We start from the raw sequence: 17,367 nt of genomic DNA on the forward strand, positions 1-17,367 counted from the left end.
GGTACTGTGTTACGAATGGTTGTATGTATAGTTGAAAACGTCAGACCTCGTGGTGAGATAATCAGTGTAATTACAATAATTTCAACAACGTATTGATATGGTCATTAAGATGGGAATTCAGGGCCATAAGATCACTAGAGAAGTAATAATATTTGACCTAAAGATCCTTAACTATACTTTATACTTGAGTCTCAACTTATATTAATAATCTACAAAAGCATAAATGAACCTGTGTGTTGGTCATTGGTTCAGTACAACATGAGGCTGACACTAACGGGGGTGTTTAACCAATATCCCAATACACAGGTGAAGAGGTGGCGTCACCCGGGGCGGTGGTGAGCCAGGTGAGAACAGGTGGTTGGATCAGCTGGTCGAGGTTGGTGCAGCAGGTGGATATGAGCCAGCTGCGGGGGGACCAGCTACAGGTGGTGTGTCGCGCCGAGCACTCTGCCCTCAACCTTCCCATCGACAAGACGCTATTCATCACAGTCATCAGTGAGTCGTTGCCTGACCTTCTCTTGTTCACTTGCTGATATTTATGTCCCTTGCGTTTAATTCTTTATCTCATTGTGATCTTAAAGCCTTTATTACTGTAAAACCTTAACAGACTTTGTCATATACATTTTTTTTATCATAGTGACCTAAAAAGACTTAATATAGGGTAACCAATTTCTTCTCAATGACAAGACTTTCCCTTACTGTGGAAACTTTTACTGAAGAAACTTGATCCTTAAGCTAGAAACTTTCGCCTCAAGGATTTTCATCTCATCTCCCTCTCTCTCTCCCCTCCTCATCTACTTCTCTCCCCTCCCCATCTCCTTCTCCCCTCCCCATCTCCTTCTCTCCTCCCCCTCCCTCTTCCCCACCTCAGGACCCGCGGAAGCACCGGTATTTGAGGGCCACCTGGAGCGAGAGGTCATAGCCGGCACCTCCCTTGACCTGGTCTGCTCTATCGTGGGAGGTCATCCACCCCCCTCCGTCAAGTAAGTAACCCTCCCTCACACACCCTAACCTACTGGCATGGTTCCTCGTCTGGATCCCATGAGACAGGAAAATACAAAAAAATACAAAATAAATAAATAAAAATATGACTCCAACTACATGATCGTCAGATGGAGTTAGGAAATTTGGAGGAGGAGGAGGTCAAGGAAGGTTGGATGATGATGATGATGATGGTGATGATGGTGGTGATGATGATGATGATGATGATGATGATGATGATGATGATGATGAAAAGTTTAGGGCTGATGAGTGTAGTTCAGTATATCACATATCTTTTATTCAACAACGCATCACATATAATCAATAACAATACTTTATATTTATTTGCTTGTTTTTCCATTGTGCGTCTAAAAACAGGATCTACAAACAAGGATTGTTAGTACCGACGGAGGTGACGCAGGAGGGCAGCGTGACCCGCGCCAGGAGCAGGGTGGAGGTCATACCAGCTGACAATGGAGCAGAGGTCAAGTGCGAGGTGATCAGCCCAACCAGTGTGTCACCCAAAGTCACCGCCACCAAGCTCTCTGTACTGTGTAAGATCCCTGTGTGTGTGTGTGTGTGTGTGTGTGTGTGTTTATCTGCCTGTGTCTGTCTATCCACTTATTTATCTAGCCATTTTGTAACTAATTATTTTTGTCTTCTACGAAATATTTGTATCTTCGTATTGTTGTCTCTCGGTAAGTGTCTCAGTCTCTCTCATCCTCCCTCACAGTCGCCCCTCAGGAGGTGACAGTGTCGGCGGAACCCAGCACGGCGGAGATGGGCGGCATAGTGACCGTATCTTGCCACGCCTCTCCCAGCCTCCCTCAAGCCAACATCACCTGGAGGTCTGGGGGCGTCCCGCTGAAGGGGGCTCTTATACACTCGGCTCCTGCTGCGTTTGGAGGGACCAGCACCAGGTGAGTGAGGGTCTGGCGCCAGGGGAAGTGGATGATCTTAATGTGAACGCTGTGGGTAAGAGGGAGGTCACCTGGGAGTTTGTTTACATTCCGCCGTGGTTGTGGGTTATTCTGGCCAAGTGTGTTCCACCATCTATATCGTTTCCAGTGTTAAGTAAATGTAGAAATATCTCATCATCAAAATTTAAGCTGAGAGAGATTTAGCCCTATTACGTTGTTACACGATTTTTCCACGTCTCAAAATAATCTTTAGTTTAGCACCTTGAGTTTAATGACTTAATCGCATTAGTTACTTAAGGGTATTGGTCAGCGTACTGTACTGCAAGGTTTAAGAAATTGTACTCAAGGGATTAAGTCATTACATTCAAGTGGTTAACGTTACTCACCGTACTCAAATGAGTTATCTTACTCAGTAGGCTCCTACACTGTACTCAAGGGATTGACAAAGTACACACGAGAGCTAAATCTCTATTGAGTTTGAACTCTGATGCTATGCTATTTTTCCCTTTACTTAATACTGAAAAAAAAATAGTATACATTCATTTCACACAAATTACTGACACAAGATTATGTACCCATTAGGTCTGAGGTGCAGTTGAGAACGACGGCTGAGGACAACGGAAGAGTGTTGGTGTGTGAGGCAGACAATGGTGTGGGTGCCGCCATCCACAAGAAGATCACTCTCAATGTTTTGCGTAATGACCACCACCACCAGTTACTCGCACTACCATTCACAACACTTAGTCTGACTCTATACAGTAATACCATAACTTCTGAACTTATATATTGTCTATAGAGTTTTATTTTGATGAGAATGTAACGGGGGGTTTAAGTAAAGTATTCTGGGTAAGGTACAACACGTGGCAGTAGACGTGAGAAGAGGGTTACATGGTAAACAACAACTCATTAAGACTACTTGGATAAAACTTGTAGGCTAAGTTCACGTGCCTGGGGATACAGCAGGGCAGAGAGGTGGTCACACACACACAAGGGCGTCAGTTATCGTGGAAGGCGTTAATGGTGACATCCGGAACACAATAATCATTCCTACCACCATCCCTACTACCGCTACCACCATCATGCCTAACTCGTGTTTTCCTTACTCAACCTTCACCTGTCTAGTGAAAAAATGTTCGATATGATACTGTCCAATCACCCTACTCTGTAATCTTCCATGACTAATATGTACGTCCTGCCCCACCCCGCCCCGCCAGACCCGCCACTGTGGGTGAAGAAGCCCGCCGCCCAGCTGAACGTGAGGGAGGGCGCCCAGGTGGTCGTCACAGCCACGGCCGTCGCCAACCCGCTGCCTGTCAGGTTAGTTGAGATAGAAACGGTTTCCACCCAGCTGTTTTGGCCTATAATAGCTGTTGACCTTAACCAGAGTAAAGTTAGCCAGGCCAAAACACCCGTAAAAGTGTGGATAATGTTTGTATGAGGCCAAACGAGTATTGACAGTTATTTCAGATTTCTCCTGAAATAATTGATGATCAATTTATTGGAAAATTCAACTTTACATTCGGAAATTTAACTACCCTGTGCTCAGGGAAAAAAAGTAAACCTCTTCCATGTTTACAACACTTGTAAATAACACCTCAGTCTGTTGGAGAACTACACAATAATATCACACGTCCCCTAGATGATTGATAAATGATTTACAGGTCCTTCAACATCAGACACAGTGTAGCCTTTAGTGTCATTTACACATGTATCTGATGGTTCAAGACACAGCATGCGGAAAAAAGTATATCATCACTGTAGTAGGAGTCTTTTATCCCAGTACAGTATAGCTTGTTGGCGACGGGGCAAGCATCGTACACAACACAGATATTCAAAATTACGTACGTTAGTGTTTCTTAACTTGATTTGGGAAGACATCTAACTGGCCCACTTAACTTTAGATGTTATTTCTCTATATTATTAAAAGAAGATATTAACTTATGAATCAATTAAAAATCATGAATGAAAACACTAGTAACTCGGTGCCTTAAGAGAGTCGCAAAGTGGTTCATAAGTCGCTGCTGCCATCTGTCTTCAGCCCTCCACCCTGCAGGTACTGGTGGAGACGCGATCGTGAGACTCTGGTGAGCGCCGGCGGGGAGCTGCGACTGGGACGGATCACCAGGGATATGGCCGGTAATTACACCGTCAGCGCCTACAGCCAGAGGGGAGCCGTCAACACCACCTTCTTCATCAACGTTAAGTGTAGGTGTAACTAAATGCTATTTGTTTTATTTATTGATTTTGTAACCAGGACTGATAATTTGTTTTCCTTTCAAATGAAAGTTGCCACGATCAACCACACTAATGGTTAACGAATAACATCACTAAATAATAAATGATTTGTGTTTATATCTAGAATTATATTGAAATAAATGGGATTCATTTACATTAAACACGTAGACTCTCAGAGCGCTATATATCACGGTGTCAAGAGTAATAACTAATGGTAATGTTGACGAAGTAACAAAACCGTTTCTCACGTCTCACAACAGACGGACCTGAGGACGTGAAAGCTCCAGAACGCGTGACTCTGGATGAAGGTGACAGTGTGAACGTCCAGTGCTCAGCTACAGGCAACCCACCCCCACACCTCACCTGGACCAGCAGGTAACCCTCCCCCACACCTCACCTGGACCAGCAGGTAACCCTCCCCCACACCTCACTTGGACCAGCAGGTCCCCCACACCTCACCTGGACCAGCAGGTAACCTCAGCAGGTCCCCCACACCTCACCTGGACCAGCAGGTAACCCTCCCCCACACCTCACTTGGACCAGATCTCGTACTGGCCAGCACTTTCGCCATCGTTTCTGGCTGTATGATAACTACTTCCATAAACTTCTCCAGTTAGTTTCCTTCCTAGTACGTCTACAGTCATAAATTCTTCAGCTTTGGGGTACTCTTCTCTTAAAGTGTTTTCAAATTTTCTCAATGGCTGCTGTCACGCACTTACTTCCTTTTCATCTCACAGGTCCTGTCGTATGATGTGAAATACTGAACTGTTTTAGATGTGCTGTCTTTCGTTCCTTTAGAGATGTTTTGGTTCAGATTGTCTGGAATGAGCCAGTGTTTCTTTTTTTGATATGTGAGAAGAATTAAGAATAATTATAATTTCTACCAAGCGTGACAACCTCTATACGTTTTAAGACTCACGGAGATGTATAGCAATGAACGAAGGACAACTGAAAAAATAAATAGAAAACACAGCTATTAATGTATTCTCGCAGAAATGTGCTCAACTTGTGTCGTATAATAGGTCACTGGCTTGATATGTTGCAAATTTCAAGTCACGATAACAGCTCTTTACGTAATTATCACTCAGTCACTGACAGAATAATTAATTTTGTCGGCGCCACATTGCACGAGTGACTTGTACTTATTTTATTCATATACTTATGTATTTTGTTAAGATATTTCATCTTCGTGTTAAAATATTCTTTGTTGAAGAAGCTGGAATTAATTTCTGATGAATATAAGAAATTTCAATGACGATTATTTTTGGTTAGAAATAATGTAGGATGGTCGTCTATTAGGCGTGCACTGTGTCCAGTATATCACTCTATAACAGCAACTATATATCACCAACCTTCCTGACAGGAACCACACTCTGAGCTCAGGTGTGGGTGTGGCGCGGCTAATGCTGACGTCAGCCAGGCGTGAGAACACAGGCGTGTACCAGTGTAGCGCCTCCAGCCTGCTCGCCTCACCCCCACCCGTGACAACCAAACTCATCGTCACACGTACGTATGCTACTTCTCAACCTAATATATTAATCTTTATATGGTAGAACTGATGTCTCCCTGTGCTTCTTACCCCATAATTTGAAGAGTAGGAGACATATAGCAACAACCTCGTGTGTCTGTGGACTACTGACCATCACTACTGACCCAGCAAGTTTATTAATTTACAGATCGTATTACAAGTTATAAATAATACCAATAATGTTTCACCACTTCATATCAGTTTTTAATTGTTGATGGACTCGTGTAATAATTATAAACCTAGTTACCCGCTTAAAGACCTCAGTTGTTGAAGCACAGTAATAACATCGATGTTTGGGACATATTCCTGAATGGACCAACACAGTAATGATCTCTACTGATACATTAACTACTCAGAGGTGTGGAACGACTTTTGTGATTATTTGTAAATTCTATTATCCCCTCTAGTTATTCCAGCTACATATAATTCTGACAACTTGGTGTGAGGAGCCGGCCATTACCACCAGTGTCCTCCACCAGAGCCTGTGTCTGTGGCCAGGGAGATGGCCAGCACACACGGGTCCTGGGTGGCCCTGGGTAAGAGAGGGAGACTTGTCTGCCATGTGAGGGCCGCTCCACCACCATCCTTCACCTGGACTACTGAAGATGTTAGAAATATTCACAACAATGAGAAATACACCATCCATAAGGCAAAGGTGAGTGGCGGTCTCACACACACACACACACACACACACACACACACACACACACACACACACACACAGACACACACACCCCAAATAAAGACCAAGACTCAACTATGGTAACTTTAGCTTATCAAGATTATGATTAAAAGTAAACATTTATCACCATGCTAGTTTGTGTTTGATAATAAGTAATGAAATTGTGTAATGTATTATTTCGTATTGTTGTGAAAAATTAATGATAACAATATCTATCTATCTATCTATCTATCTATCTATCTATCTATCTCACAGTTGTTGGATGAGCTGGTGCTGTGGGCGTCAGTACTGGAGGTGGAAGTCATCACCCAACACGACTACCGAGACTACCACTGCTCTGCTTCCAACGACCTGGGCACAGACTCCACCACCCTCACTCTCATGCCTCCCACACACCCACGCCCACCTGCCAACTTTACTGTTAGTATCTCCCACACGCCCACACCCACCTACCAGCCGCACTGTCAATCTTGTTATTGTCATATAAATGCTTCTCGGGTGAAGATATTTGGGGTCTAGTTTTTCCTTATTAAAATGTGTGCTTTTTCTTTACTGTAAACCTGAGTGTCTTTTTCAACTATGTATCTTTGGTTAAGTCAAACATCCCGGTCATTCTAAGACTATGTTGTATGATTTAACTTACTGTATAGTTATTAAGAGCTCGTGATGTCATATTAACTGAGGCTAAAGAAAGACAGACAGTTTATGTTTGTCTGAAGAGATCTCAAACTGGTTTTCAGACGTAAATCACATTCTTAATATATATTACGGTGGATACAACGCTCGTCTCCTGTCTTAAAGGTCACTGGTTCGATCCCTGATACCACTTAACAGTCCACGCAGCTGTAAACGGTTGCTTAACTTTAGAGTTGAGGAAGTGAAGGCAGTGAGGTGCAGTGTCGGACACAGTGCCTTCCGTGTCGAAGCCTTAGTATACCGTAGTGAGTTATGGGACACAGTTTTATACAGTAATAACCATCCTGCACTTGTAACTCTTCTTCAACAGCTATTAAGAAATGGTCGGTATCACTGGTGTGTGTGTGTTGGCCATGATATATATCTTCTGAACGTTTACTGAAACTTCCTGCTTTAAATGCTAACCATAACTAAACCCGTGTTATGATAGTAATAATAATAAGTGTAATACATTAGTCGTAATCATCAACTTCCTGACAGTTCATCAATCAAACCTGCACTTATACTGCCAGTGTAACCGAGACAAGTCGCCTATGAAATTAACTACAGTATATATTACTATATTTACGCTAACATTACATGACCCAAACACACAACTCAAACACTGTAATAGTAAACACTGGAGCTGCAACACTTAAAATGACTATATCACAGGAAAACACTCGTCGGCTGACCACTTGTGGAAATTCCCTCTTTCACCCCTAATCACTTCTCACAGTCCATACAGTAACCTTAGTCTTAATTCTCTTTTCACCTCTTGTGTTACAATTGTACTGTACTATTTACTACAGTTAATGATAGTTCCATCCAACCCTAACCTTAATACTTGCACAGTTCTTCGTGTACTGTACTTTAATATAAGGTAACAAATACCGGGGCATAACTTAATCGTTTAATTTATTCATGTCTTACTGTTTCTTTTTCTAATTTGCTGTTTACTTGTGTGTGCTTCTTGGGGCGACCATCACCTAACCCACATAGTCATGTTTCCCATTGTAAGACACTGGCAGTTCCTTAGTTGTGAGAGCCAGGGTCACTCGACATATTTAACAGAAAATGTTTCAAGTAGAAAAAAAATAGATAGTCTATGGATGTATTGTTCTGTTCATTTGTCACCTGTACTTGATTACACCTTTGTCCGCAGATGGTTAACGTGAGCGATGTGTCAGTAGTGCTGGGCTGGTCACCTAACTTAGACGCTGGGATGCCTCATAGCTTTACTGTGAGGTACAGGGCTGACGGCACACTAGACTACGAGGTGAGTGTACTTTAGGGACTTGACTCACTGTAAACTATAATCTTGAATGCAGGTCGTAGCTCCCTACAAATAACTTAATGAAGGGTGAGGCCAGACACCTGGTGGGGAGGTGGAAGGTGTCATGAACGTTTATATTCTTTATATTGTGGATCCTCCTGGTCAGATCAGATACTTTTCTGGCCGAGGATGATGATGATGTGTGATCCAAGGGAGGCACCAAGTATGGTCTGAGACTTGGACTCCTGACAAAACAGCTGCGACTTGGTCTGTGAGGTGACGACCAAAGTCTATAAAATATTTATATTCTACAGACCTTGTTGACGACTAGAGGAGACAATAACACATGGAGGAGGACTGAGGTTCTTTCCTTTTACTGTTATATCTGCGTCTCCTAATCGTCAGAAATGTCCTTTGCTATCTCCTCCAACTTGTCTAACGTGACCTCTCAATGTTGTTTAATCTCCGCACACAATTCCATATCCTGGTGTTTCACGGAAGAGTCCCTCGACCAACACCTGGAACTTCTGGTCACAATCCCTATATCCTGGAGACTGACCCTAGGCTTGTGACCTCTCCTTACTACCTTGAAATTGTATCTGTCGTCCAAGGTAGTCCTTTACTCTCACCATCCTCGTCTCTAAATGACATGCTATTAGCGTGGTAGACCTCACCCTCACATAGCAGATAGAATAAATGATAGATATATAAACAAGAACGGCATGAATAACCCAAATATACCCAAACACACGATAAATAGGTACGTATTCAGTAAAAGCGTCACTATAGTTCACATAGGTTCAGTCTGTAACATGGACAGTGTAAGGAGACAAACACTGGCAAACATTGAGTCGAGTCAACCAGGGATACACAGTCAGGGAACAGTACCGTACTCATATCTGAGGGTTGGCGACCCACAGTCCACATCAGGGGTTACAGGGGTGACTAATCAAATAAAAATAGATTAACAAATAGATAAATTTGTCTAACTACACATTTAACAAGGACTTCATTGCACTGCGATTAACTGTGACTGGCGACTCTTTCACTGCATTACTACTTTTAACAGCTTATTTTCTATATTATTGGCACTCGACTTATTTCCTGCCTCACAAAACAGATCTTAAAATACACTCACCGTCATTCCTGATGAGAAAGTCCTTGGTAAACTCTTGTGTACAGCTGGGCGTACTGAGGTAACGGGTCATCCTGCCTGGTGTGTGGGTGACCTTTGCCCATAAGTTCACTGCAGAAGAAAGTAATAAAGATCAGGGCGCCCTAGTTCAAGAGTAAGGGAAGTAATGAAGTGTGTTGATATACTGTTAAAACCGTAAAGTTAATGTATCAGGCATACACACACTCACAGGTCATCATCAGGCATACACACACTCACAGGTCATCATCAGGCATACACACACTCACAGATCATCATCAAACACAGAGTCTGGATAAGTGCCGTATTACTCCTGGCATTAAACACTCCCAAATTTATGAACCTCTAGTGGAGTCTAAAACAAAAATCCTCTATTCCATTGACCTATGTTGTTGACGACATTTTCTACACGAGAGCTAATGTACATTAATATTGTATTAACAATTTGCCCTGAGCGTCAAATACCTCACTACTGTATGATGGAGACGCTCGCAAGTCTATAGTGATTTCCTCCACCAGTACAAGGAGGCTGACGGAGGGTCGACCGGGGTGAGAGTGGAAGGGCTGTCACCAGGCGTGAGGTACACCTTCAGCGTCAAGGCCGATAATGACCAGGGCAGCTCCGACTACTCCACACCTGCCGTCACGGTCACCACGCTCGGTAAGGCTCCTGCAGCAGTAGGCTACTGACGATGAAGGCAGTCTCTCACATAATATAGCACTAATTATAGTTCATGGATATTTATTTAAATAACTTAGTGTAATAGTACAGCTGTTGTTGTTAAAATGTTATTACTGCGCTTCAACAACGAAGGTTTTTAAGAGCGTAACAAGGTTAGTAATACACTAGTTCAACAAAGATAAAAATTTTTGAGAGAACTCTTTGTTTTACAGCAGTTAACCTTTATCATTACCCCAGGACACGAGCTTGGTGATATGAGCAGGTTTATATAATTATTTTAACAGGTGTTTATATAATAATAATCTGGAGAGAAACTTATATAATACTTTAAACATAAATAATAGGAAAATATCTTTATATGTTATATTATAAATAATCTGAACCAAAATTATTTAACAACCTGAACAGACGTTTATACAATACTGTCAGCATACACTGTACAGTACCTTATACATCACAAACCTTATACACGTAATTTAAGTCTTTTAGTCGTTATTATTTTCAACACAATATATCAAAGAGCGTTGATATTAGTTTGACGCAGCTGTTCAATTACACTGAGACACAATGGGTGGCCTTCTTATCTGGAGTTCTACCGAGGATAAACATTGTCAGGATGGCTCTTTAGTACTGTACTGCACTAGTGATTTTTGTACCGGTGACTTTTTTTTTTTACCACCACTCATTAGAAAACTAGATTCTGTACCTATAACCAACTGAAGGTGCTGGAATACTGTACTACTCCGCCGGTCTAGTATCCCAGATCACAGGACACAATTCGGATCATCATGACTCTCAATACTTTTTACGAGGATTTAAACAGACATAAAGTCATTTGTAGCGACGACTAGGTGTGAAGAGCCGTGTTCGTTGTCCTTTACACGCTGAAGACTGTTTACGGTGTGTGTAAGTGTGGTGGAGGTACAGTATTACTAGCTGTGGTTAAAAGGTTATCCATGTACAAGCACTTACAGGGATTTAGATATAAATAACGCCACTTGAAACGAATCAGTTCATAATAAGAGACGTGTTAGCTGTGGTATTCGTTAACTGTGGTACTAATAAATTGCTCAAGTCTTTGTTTATAATACGTGAAGGTTTAAAGAGATGCAATGATCGAGGGGGGTGGGTTGGGTTGTTCATCTCCACAGGTACTAGCATAAGTAGCGGCCACCGTCTCACCAGTTACCTCCTGCTGGTGATCATCATGTCAGCGATGGCCCTCCTGGTGCTCAACGTGGCCATCATCGCCTGCATCTTACAGCGCCACAAAAAGAAGAAGAAACATCCCTCAAGATGTAAGGGTACGGCAGCCTAATCCAGAACAGATGGGAGAGAGAGAGAGAGAGTGGGGAGGGAGCAGAAAGAGGGAGAGGATATAGAGAGAGGGTGAATAGAGAAGGAAACAGAAAGGGAAGGGATGAGAGACGGAGAGGGAAGGGGAAAGGTATGGAAAGGAAGAGGGAAGAGAGATAAGAGCGAGATAGGGAGGGAGAGAGACACAGAGAATGACAAGAGTACGTAAGAAATATAAGAGAATGAATTTATGGCTGAGTACATAATAAGACTCCGTATATATGAGTCCTGAAGGAGCGTGGTTGTGTAAGATAAGTGACATATAACTAATCTCAACATAAAAATTACAATGATATAAAATTTTATCTAGATTATGAAAAATTATCGTTCACCAAAGTCCTAAACGTCAACAGTCTGTACGTTTGAAAATATACAGTTGAGTGAAAATGATGATATGGAGTAAATACCATCGGATACAAGACTGATTTCCCTCCCTCCCTCTCTATAGCGTCCTCCTCTACCAAGACTACCTCGGTAACTACTCAAGGTGGCGGCAATACATCAACCTCCAGCCCCGAGGATCACCATCATCTGCACCACCACCACCACCACCACATCCTCAAGAGTCTCAAATCAAGGTCTTCCAAGACTACTGAAGCTTATCAGGTACAGTAACGTCTTAACTTCCAGATGAATATTTGATCCACACCAGACATCTCAAGACCCCATGAATGTAAAGCTTTCATACTAACAAAAAGTATCATTATACCAACGTACAAGGTTTTCCAAAAATTTACTGAGAGAATCATGTGTGTTTATGTAATTTATGTAACTTTAGAACAGCTTGTGTGTGTGTGTGTGTGTGCTCGCTATAACCACTGAAACTAACTGACCCCATTATTGCAGGCTGAACATCACAACAATAAAGGCCGTGGACAAAATACCAACTTACCGCGCCCTTCAGCTTCAGGCCAGACACATAAAAGCAGCGCTAACAAGAACCCCAAAACTGTCAGGAAGTGGACCGGAACCTTGAAGCGCCGAGGCAGAATACCAGACACTGTTCACTTGCACACCCAAGAAATTAATAAACCTGATTCTACTCTCTCCAGGAATAGGTTATTTGGAAATGGCAGACTACCCAACCACAGTAAAGAGATAGTACCGTCTACAGCCAGCCCAGAAGCCTCCTCCCTTATCCCTAGACTCAGGGATAACATAACTCCTCAGCTACAACAGAGGAACTCTGTCTTAGACGATGACCAAACGTCTGACTCATCACACGAGAGCACTGACACTGCCATCTTCTGTGATAACTCAGCCAGTTCACCTCAGCCCTCTGGACAGACACATTCACATACTCCTAAAGAACACGACGCTTTGTCTTATGCACAACAAATTAAAGAAGACTTACAGCAACACGAACGAAGCGAAAATATCCAGCAGGCGCTACAGCACGGACAGCCAACAAAACATCCCACAAAACAAACTACACAAACTGACTCGTTCATAACTCTGACTGGGGCTCACTCTTCCACTTACCACCAACAGCAAAATAACTATCACCAGGCTTACGTCTCTGAAGGTAAGATTAATTGTTGATCACATTCAACACAACAAATGTTTTAATCAAATAATATAGTATTTTGTAGATTTGATTTGAACGCTAAAAATCTTAAGTTTATTAAATCTGTTTAATCACAGCTTAAAATGTTTCATTAGTAAGTACTGTATAATGTTTATTAACAGATATAAAACCCAACAGGTAAGAATCTCCAAAATACTGTTTCTTTGTTGAGTCCGTCTTACCGAGGTTGATAACTGCAATGTTTTATGAAGTTTTCACATACAGTATGATCCCCCTGGCAAGTCCCCGAGGGAAGAATTTATGAAGGAAATGTTTAAGTGTTCAATGAAGATATTTTCCTTTAGACTTCTGGATTTTGTATACAAATTTATTACGTAACTTCTATTTTTGTTAATATTAATTGTAAACAAGTAAAACAAATGTCTCAACATCTGTAACCTTAGACATTTTTATCAGCAATATTTATACTGAACTATAGTGTTCCAGTACTGTACATTCTAACACGTTTGTCAGCACAGTATAAAAACTGTTTGATGTAGTTTGAATACACCTTATTTCACTGACTTCCAAATATCATCAAACAGGAGCAGGTCGGGATTCAAGGCCGCGGAGCAACATAGACTCTCTGCTAGCACAGTCCATCACTCAAGGGCAACCTGACAGACGTGGCAACATTCACACCAGTCCCAGAACTTCCAGAAGTGGCATCCTCCACCAGCAGCGACCTAACTCATCACCAACGGGTGCACTACGCCATCACACGCCTGACCGTCAACAGCATCTACCACCCTCGTCACCAATTATCAGGATCCAACATCACAAAATGCAGCTCACCTCCCCAACTAGAGTCCAGCACCGCCAGATAGTAAACGACTCACCAACCAAAATCCAGAAGGGCCAGCTACGATCAGACTCACCGACCAGAGTCCAACACCGCCAACTGCCCTTAAGCTCACCAGATAGAGACCAATTTCGCCGTTTACTTGAAGATTCACTGACCAAAGTCCAGCACCGCCAGCTAACACCCGACCCACCACCAAGAGGTCAGCATCGCCGTTTGCCAACAGATTCACCTTCCGTAGTCCAAAAGCATCACCCAGCTAGGCCTACATCAGAAAGTCAAAAACACCATAGCCTACTCGCTGACCCACCAACTGAGGTCCAACATCGCCCACCACCTGTTCCCCAGAGTCCGACAAGGCATCGGTCCCCACCAACCCGACCCAAACTACGATATCACCGTCCACCCACCCCACCCAAACTACGACACCACCCTCCACCCACTCCACCCAAACCTAGTCCTGCACAGTACAGCCCAAGTTCAAAAATTAGACACTTGGGTCAGATAGACAAAAGTGACAACCAAAGCATTAGCATCCCTGAAGTCTACCAGCTCCCTCACTACACAGACGATCCTAATGCTGAAGACAATATCATCGCCTCATCTGCCATATTAGACTCTTCACACCAAGATTCAACTCAGAGAGCGTATCAGTTAGCCCAAAATGACAGCTGTACCTCCCAGGGAAATATGCTGGTGTCTCAGTCCCTATCACAAGTAGTCCATGCTATGAGGGAAACCCAGGCTCCTGTGGCCACAAGCTCACCCATCACACGACCACGACGATCCAGATTCCCTGATGATTTCATATGGCACGGAAATCCAGGCAAGTCGTGACCAACTAGATAAGTGTTTTAGGTGAAGTGGTAACACAGGTTCATACTCGCAGCCGAGAACAAACTGAATATAAGTGTTAAGTGCTGTAAAGTTGTTTATGACAAATGTAGAAAATAATTTTGTGGTTTAAGACTTTTGTGAATTATGAAATTAACTTTCCAAGCCAGTTGAAAGGTTTATAATTATCTGAATAATTACTGCACTATAAGCGGAAGTGAAACAATAACATTACGTACAGTCCAACAGTGCTCTACAGATACACTATACTGTAATATAAAGTGTGAGATGATTTACGTTAACTTTACATATAGAAAGAGTTTACTTGAATTTGTCATCAATTGTTAATTTATTGTCTATATGCATACTTGTATAAATGCAACGCATGATGATAAATATATATGTATTAAAAATATACTAAGAGCATAATTCTTTCACCAAAAACAATATTTTTTCAACTCTTTTTACAAGAGCTACCGCGGACAGCATATGGACGAATATTAACCTTAAAAACAGGAACATCACTAAATAAATTCATTCAGCTTCGTTCTTTATTAAATTAATAAAAGTTATCCTATTTGTACAATATGTGTTTTTTATACTCATTCTAACGTTTTTGTTAGGGTCTCGGGGAGTATCATCATCTTTTTTTTTATTAAAACCCCCCATCAGAAAAGTTAGAGTACGAAAGATGTTTTCCCCAATTTAAAAATGGGGAAGATGGCATGTCTTTCCTTATGATCAACGTTGTTCATAACTGTAGGTCACTGCCGCTGTATAATGCAGGCAGAATTTGCGGTGTGCGTGCGAGAGCTGTTTATACACAGTACACGGTTTTCTAGCCCCTAAAAAATCAACCTGTCAAAGTCGACTGTTGCCACCTTATTTATTTATTTATTGCGATCTATATAAGTTTGGGAGTGAATGGTCAAGTAAGCGATTTTATGACGTAAGAATTCGCCGGTAATTCTTAAGCTATAAACATGGAAAGTTTTTATGAATTCTTTCCTTTCTCCATAAGCATCACAAGCGAAATTTTCTATGGAATAATTTCACATAAATGACTTAATTTCAAATATTCGGTCTTTGTGTAAATTATATAAACCATCTATTAAAACTGGCAAACCGAACCAACCCTGACCTATCTACCTAACGATCTTGGAATATATTTAAGTTAGGAAAGGATGCAAAGTTCTTCATTTGTATTTCAAAATATAAAGCTTGATACAGCACCACCATGACGGAATAAGACCGCATTATTGATTCTGATAATTACCTTTTCTTTTCGAAATGTGAATAAAATTGTACGATCGAGCGAGCTTTTTATTATAGATATACCGTAAATTTATCAGCATCTTTGAACAACACATTATAGAAAACAAAGCTGACACAGGTTTGGGGGCAACTATATAATATTGAATGCATATATTGCTCGCCAACAAAATTATATCACTGAACTTATTCAATAAAAATAATAATCTGTTGAGGGTCATCTTGTACTTAGCGTAAAATCACGAAGACTTTTGTGTTATATCGGTGGGTAATTATTGACAACAAACTCGACGCCGATTTTTCATAGAAAATTAATTTTAAAATCCGCAATTTCACTGTTTTGCAGTGAACACTGTCGTAGTTTGAGCAAAAATTCGTTAAAATGAGGTTATTTTTAAATTAAACCTAACCTAACCTTAGTTGATAAGAAACACAAGCGGCCAAAGAGTTGTAAGAAGACCGCACCAAAGAAACCTACTTAACCTTACCTAACTTCCTAGCAGGGGAGAGGGGCTCTGCCCCCCGGCATATTAACTAGAAAGAACTTACTTTGATATAGTGTAATACCAAACATCACAGGTTTCCCGGTCCCCGGTCTTCTCCTGTACTAACACTCATTAGACAGCCCAAACTGTAATAATACCTAAATTTCATATCCGAACTCGACGATAAAACTATTTTAAGAAAATAGCAATCAAAACAAATGACGCTGCGACGGGTATGTCAGTCATAAATCTGTTACCCGGTTTAGGAATTACTACTGGTGGAGTTGCTCAAAGTGATAATCCTTCTACTGGTTTAATAATATCGTGATCAAAGAATTCTTTTGATTTCTTTTCAAAGCCTAGTCTAGGGTAAAAAAAATAGCAATTTTATATTTGTAGCAATAAAAAATTTCCGCTGATAACTTGTTAGTTTACTAAGTCCAGTAAGACATTTTTCATAATTATTCTTCAACTAGCCATAGACTTGATTCTTAAAATATTTACTGTAACTACACAGCTCCAAATTTGAGGGCAGTATTAGGGGCAAGTAAAGGCCGGTACACTATCACACTGCCCTATACTAAAACTAATTCTTCTGTAACAATCTTACCCAAATATTCAACTTTAGTGAAGAATTTTCCTTTTACACATAAATGTGCCCAAGCCATAAGGATACTACAGTACATTGTGTTTTAAAGTATCAAATCTATATGTAACAGTTCCCTTATCTCCTCACTTAATATTACATGAAGCACCGTGATCAGTCACACACTGTACGGCAGAACTATTGAACTTAACCTCAATCTTTTGAATTAAACTGTGCCAAATTGAAATCGCTATCATAGAATCCTCAGAAACGTCTTCCTCTAAAATTTAGTGTAAATTATGAAAAAAATTGGGTTGATGCCTGTTTTCCCGT

The 17,367-nt window shown here is 41.4% G+C and overlaps 2 protein-coding genes across 2 annotated transcripts; both read left to right on the forward strand.

Moving 5' to 3' along the window:
- Positions 1-314: 314 nt before the first annotated feature.
- LOC121879108 (nephrin-like) lies at positions 315-5,717 on the forward strand. Its single transcript, XM_042385630.1, has 9 exons — positions 315-495; positions 872-983; positions 1,360-1,535; positions 1,715-1,901; positions 2,484-2,596; positions 3,116-3,218; positions 3,955-4,106; positions 4,397-4,511; positions 5,500-5,717. Exons 1-9 carry the CDS (start codon positions 396-398, stop codon positions 5,687-5,689), a joined length of 1,248 nt encoding a protein of 415 aa, XP_042241564.1. The 5' UTR covers positions 315-395; the 3' UTR covers positions 5,690-5,717.
- A 433-nt stretch (positions 5,718-6,150) lies between these two features.
- On the forward strand, positions 6,151-15,245 carry LOC121879114 (trithorax group protein osa-like). Its single transcript, XM_042385639.1, has 8 exons — positions 6,151-6,319; positions 6,602-6,766; positions 8,187-8,300; positions 9,970-10,111; positions 11,284-11,436; positions 11,937-12,094; positions 12,335-13,013; positions 13,601-15,245. The coding sequence occupies exons 1-8, from the start codon at positions 6,167-6,169 to the stop codon at positions 14,692-14,694; spliced, it is 2,658 nt and encodes an 885-aa protein (XP_042241573.1). The 5' UTR covers positions 6,151-6,166; the 3' UTR covers positions 14,695-15,245.
- Positions 15,246-17,367: the final 2,122 nt, after the last annotated feature.

This window comes from Homarus americanus, unplaced genomic scaffold (assembly GCF_018991925.1).
Source record: "Homarus americanus isolate GMGI-L3 unplaced genomic scaffold, GMGI_Hamer_2.0 scaffold4060, whole genome shotgun sequence".
Taxonomy (NCBI): Eukaryota; Metazoa; Arthropoda; class Malacostraca; order Decapoda; family Nephropidae; genus Homarus; species Homarus americanus.

Bases quoted from the DNA above. Each gene is read 5' to 3' on its own strand.
- LOC121879108 (XM_042385630.1), top strand. From the start codon at position 396: ATGAGCCAGCTGCGGGGGGACCAGCTACAGGTGGTGTGTCGCGCCGAG. The intron at 2,597-3,115 runs GTAATGACCACC...CCGCCCCGCCAG, and splicing joins GATCACTCTCAATGTTTTGC to ACCCGCCACTGTGGGTGAAG. The intron at 4,512-5,499 runs GTAACCCTCCCC...CCTTCCTGACAG, and splicing joins CACCTCACCTGGACCAGCAG to GAACCACACTCTGAGCTCAG.
- LOC121879114 (XM_042385639.1), top strand. From the start codon at position 6,167: ATGGCCAGCACACACGGGTCCTGGGTGGCCCTGGGTAAGAGAGGGAGA. The intron at 6,767-8,186 runs GTTAGTATCTCC...CTTTGTCCGCAG, and splicing joins GCCCACCTGCCAACTTTACT to ATGGTTAACGTGAGCGATGT. The intron at 13,014-13,600 runs GTAAGATTAATT...ATCATCAAACAG, and splicing joins CCAGGCTTACGTCTCTGAAG to GAGCAGGTCGGGATTCAAGG.